This window comes from Clupea harengus, chromosome 13 (assembly GCF_900700415.2).
Source record: "Clupea harengus chromosome 13, Ch_v2.0.2, whole genome shotgun sequence".
Classification (NCBI taxonomy): Eukaryota; Metazoa; Chordata; class Actinopteri; order Clupeiformes; family Clupeidae; genus Clupea; species Clupea harengus.
The window spans coordinates 12,082,156-12,087,155 of NC_045164.1; the positions used below are offsets into that span (position 1 = coordinate 12,082,156).

General features: G+C 42.5%; 1 protein-coding gene across 6 annotated transcripts in view; it reads right to left on the bottom strand.

Moving 5' to 3' along the window:
• ltbp1 (latent transforming growth factor beta binding protein 1) overlaps positions 1 to 5,000 on the bottom strand; it is a 116,377-nt gene that overhangs the window by 80,423 nt on the left and 30,954 nt on the right. For all 6 annotated transcript variants that reach the window (XM_031578782.2, XM_031578779.2, XM_031578780.2 and 3 more), the window contains exon 4: positions 924 to 1,084. In XM_031578782.2, coding sequence (XP_031434642.1) covers positions 924 to 1,084 — 161 coding nt within the window. The remainder of the gene's footprint in view (positions 1 to 923; positions 1,085 to 5,000) is intronic.

Sequence of the window (5,000 nt, forward strand, 5' to 3'; positions counted from 1 at the left end):
TTATATTGCTGCTATTCATTTTCACAGTCTTTCTCCTTAAAGTAATAAAAACAGCGTAGTTAAGGTGTGTATTCATGGCTCCCACGTCTCTCTAAGGTTACTGAGACACTCAGTATCTGACCCAAATGAATCCCCTGCAGTCCACTAGAAGATAGCTACGGTTCAAGTCAAAGTTTGACAAATGAATAAATGTGAATCAGATACTCAAATTTTGGATGTCTGTGAACAATCTCCACACGCCACCAGATGAACGGCATGCTACGCTAGTCCCACCCCTTCTAAGAGGGGGACAAACTAATTCTAGATTCCTGCAAACAAAAACAGCCATTGTTAAGGACCCGCCTGAGACTAGTGTTAGGAGGGAGGCTACACTGGGGCTAGACTTCCTGCAAGCAAATTGGATTAGTTTGAATTTTTAATACCTCTCAGAAAACTAGTATATCAGGCCAGAACACAGCCAGACTGTAGTGAGTTTATGCAACTCTAAAAAAGAAGGCCGCTGGCCAAAACTTTGTGTTTCTTATTGAATACATAGTTTTTAAAGAAAACAACAGTGTGCAGACTCTCTTTGTTTCAGTCTGAACTTAAATTGATCCTATGACGGTACTCTCGTGGTCATCCCCTGATGGTAACTGCCAGATCAGTGTTGGATACATTATTGACTCTGTTGATACCATGAGCCCTACCTTAGCCCTTAAATAGAATTTATTTCACCAGCCTTTACTGCCCTGCCACTTAATAACCACAACCTCATATCAAAAAATGTGCTTGCTTAAGCAAAACCAGACTCTACCTCACTGGCACACAGGGAATCGTACAAGCTGTAACATTGCGTAATCACATTAAACATTTTTTTATTTCCTCGCGTTTGTGGCCCCTCAGAGACTGTTGGGGGCCTCCAAATGTTTAAGTGAGGTACTAACCGTGGACGGGGCTGTGGCCCACAGACAGGGGGATGGGTCTGTCTGGCTGGGGGGCCACGCGGTGCACCTGGGTGTGGGTGGTGTGGTAGTACTTGGGCTTCAGGATGAACTGCTGGCTCTGGCCCTGCTGCCTGGTCACGGAGAGGGGCTGCCGTGGAACCCTGGAACAGAGAGAAGAGGAGTCAGCATCAAGTGGATGGAAGCCGGCATTATCGATTATCGAATAGCACAATTACCTAAAGGTAACTCTTCAGAAGCTAACAGGTGAAAGAAATATCTTGGTCATACTTTCTTTTCTATTTGAGAAAGAAAACCATACCCCATGTATATCCCACACCAGAGGATTAGCTGCAGGGCAGCAGAATGTTTACAAAATCAATGAATAAACTGCAGAAAAAATCAGGAAATTACAGTCCTGTTTTTGGTGTGTGTGTGAGTGTGTGTGTGTGTGTGTCTCTATCTAAATTTTCATGTTATTATTTCTATTAATACATCTGTCAACTATCCATTTATCTGTCTGTCTTGTTGCCTCAGCTAGAGACAGGTGAAGAAGGCTAGATGGATCCTCTTATTATCAGTCCAGAGGACATGACAAGATCAAAAAGCCATGGGCCACTGGCTAAGATCACCTTTGACCATCCAAATCCCGCCATTTTGGGGGGTAACTGTCATTGTGGGTTGGAAATAACTTAAGGCCAGGTAGTGGCCCCTGCAATAATTACAGTCAGATATTGTTTTTCTTCCCCTGAACTTCTCATCAAACTGAGGAGCAGGAGGAGAAGAGAGTGAAAGGTACAGGATGAGGGCCAAAGACACGAGAGAAAAAGCGGATAAACACAATTTAAAAAAAAATCCCAAGCCAAATCTGCATCTTGAACCCGCTGTCAAAATCTCTCTCCTACCACTCTGGTTAGCTTCAGTCGGGGTAAATCAAATCTGACTTGTTTGTGCGAGCTGGGGAGCAATGTGGTAACTCAGTACAAGGCACAGGAGCTTATACAGTCAGAGAAGATGACAGCAGGTTCTCTCTCTCTCTCTCTCTTTCAAACACACACACACACACACACACACACTCACACACTCACACACACTCTCACACACGAACACTCTCACACACACACACTCACACACACACACACACACACACACACACACACACACGGTACAACAGTATCAAATTGTTGGCCCCAGTCACATACTCCACAAAGAGACACATCCAGGTCAGAGTGAACAGGAGCGGGTCTATTACTCTGCAATGGATACTTTGGCATACGGGGCATTTTAGGGCCATATGCAAAACAACCATCATTTCTATAAAAAGGGATATAGTGGATCGAGACAAGAATATTTCATTCCATACAGTAAGACCAGCAAACTATATTCTCAGAGACACACTGTGTAGCACATGTTACACACAAGTACATAAACACAGACATATAGAATACACATTGCATATATATGTCACATAAATATTTACACAACGTAATTGTTTAGTAATCCCTAAACTACATATATAGACACACACATGTGGTTACATGGATTCGAATAACTGCCTTAGTCGGACTGAAATCGCATTATCCGTTTCATGTAAGCACCTTAGTCGGATCGTAGTCGGACCGCACATAGTCGGACTAACACCCCTGGATAACTCGATCCGATCCAGTTGATAGTTCGACTATTGCGGCATGTAACGGTGAATTGGATAAGGAACTGGACTTTGCGTCTTTGCGCATGCTTGAGATCCCGCCGCCCTCCTCCCTCCCTCCCTGCCAGGTCGTGACCCGGAAGACGAAAGAGACGATACGTTGTCTCAACTGTTCATACTAATGACACGTTTATTTATGAATATCCTGCAGACTGTCTCACAAGCTTATTCTTGTTGACTATGAACAAACATAACAGAAGAGGTCCGAAGATATGAGTACCTTTACAACCCCTCCTTAAAAACGTATAAGGACGTTCAAATTACGATACTTATGTGGTGCCAGTGTTGACAAAAACGTTGACTGCGACTGTTTGGACAGAGCGCGCTAATTCACCGAACAAATACTTTCATATTAATTTCCCACCACTTGTTAGTCATGTCATCCATTCATATCGATGTGAATCAATCAATACTAATACATATTTAACTGTGATGTGTTTTTGTTTCATTTCACAACTGTTTGGACAGAGCGCGCTAATTCACCGAACAAATACTTTCATATTAATTTCCCACCACTTGTTAGTCATGTCATCCATTCATATCGATGTGAATCAATCAATACTAATACATATTTAACTGTGATGTGTTTTTGTTTCATTTCACAACGTATTTACTGTATAATCAACGATAGCAGGTGCCCGCTTGTAAACAGTCCACATTTTATTTGCTTAAAACACACAGCAGTACTGTCAAATCAGAAAGCAAATCAGCTGTCAAAGGGCTGTTACCTGACCAAATACCTTTCAAACTCGGTGATAGTATTCACAACTAATTTGTTCTTCATTCTATCAAATATGATGAAGTGTGGTCCGCAACGGCCACAAGTAAATTATTGCGACATTTCTAACATACAACTCAGAACGAAGAGAACACAGCCAGTAGTAGCCTAATCTAATAAAGAGTTGCCTAATCTATTAACAAGGTCATGGATTGGTGGCTTAAGACAGGAACTATGAAAAGAAAATTAAATGAGAAAGCCTCTAACATAGACAAGGAGAAAGTGGTTCAGCCTCATAGGGCATTATCTCGCCGCGGAGTTGCATTCAAAACACTGTGTTTTTCTCCCGCTGAGACAGCAAGATGATAACTAGGCTATATTCTGTGTTGTGTGACGTTGGATAATGACAGCTTTTAATTATGAAAAGTTGACTACTAGGATGGCTGTATTAATGCCAGTGGGCTAGCCTACTGTTGGTAGTGAAATACTGCGGTCAGTATGCGCATCGTTGTGTTTTGTGATGTCTGTCTGAGTGTGTGATGGGAGTATGAGGCTGTGAGCAAACTTAACCAAGTCACGCATGGAGCAGGGTTCCAGATGCTTTGCCTTGCGCATTGTCATATCTATAACTAGCCTACTGGTACGTACAAAAGGAGAGCCCGTGAAAATCATGTGTGCGCTAACAATTGTCTGGCGCCAGGTCTTGGGTAGGAGGCATGTTGTTCCGGGGATATTTAGTTAAATGGTCCGCAAATTGTTTTTTATTGGCTAAGTGGTCCTTGGTCTGAAAAAGTTTGAGAAACACTGCTTTATAGACAATAACGATCATACACTCCCATTGCACTCAAACGACCACACTCAAACGAGGAGATATTGTATCAATTAGCCTATTAAGTACTGTATTTATTGATTGCAAAGAGTTCAACGTTACAGCAACATAACTTTGCTCCGGTTGCTAAATCTGATATATCCGTGTGCATCATCACTCTCCCTCTCTCTCTCTGCCACACCCACCCTGTAACCTACGTGTTTATACATTATAGAAGCAAGACCATTATATTGTAACAAATCACGGAAGCGTGGTATATTTGTTATGGCTTTTTATTAAACACTAAAACACAACACACTGTCACAATGGCACGGGCTTTATGCCCACGAACAGACTGTGCTACCGTCACCCACCTGTATAAGCTCTGTCCCAACACAGAACAACGACATGTAATTAGAACGGTAAGGAACATATAGCCTAGGGAACGTCGTTGAGCGCTAGTGCATCACATAAAGTATAACAGTATGCGCCCGCTGCACGGCATTACGGGGCGACTATGCCGGCACGTTATAATATTCTGGTTTAAAGTTAATGCTTGTGAAATCAGCTGTCACTCGACTATTACCTGACCAATACCTGTCAAACTCGGTCATAGAAAAATATCATGAATGCATATTTATTACAATGGGGAAACTATAAAATCGGAGTACGGACAACTAATGCCCAGCGTTGACGATGCAGATATAGAGCTGGAAACAGCTAAATGAGCTACAGCCCAAATGCAGTGAGCTTTATCAAGCTCTGGAAAGTTCGTCACATTTGCCCGTTTCCACAGCGTCTGCTGAGCGGTCATTCAGTACAATGGGGCGTCTTAAGACATATCTT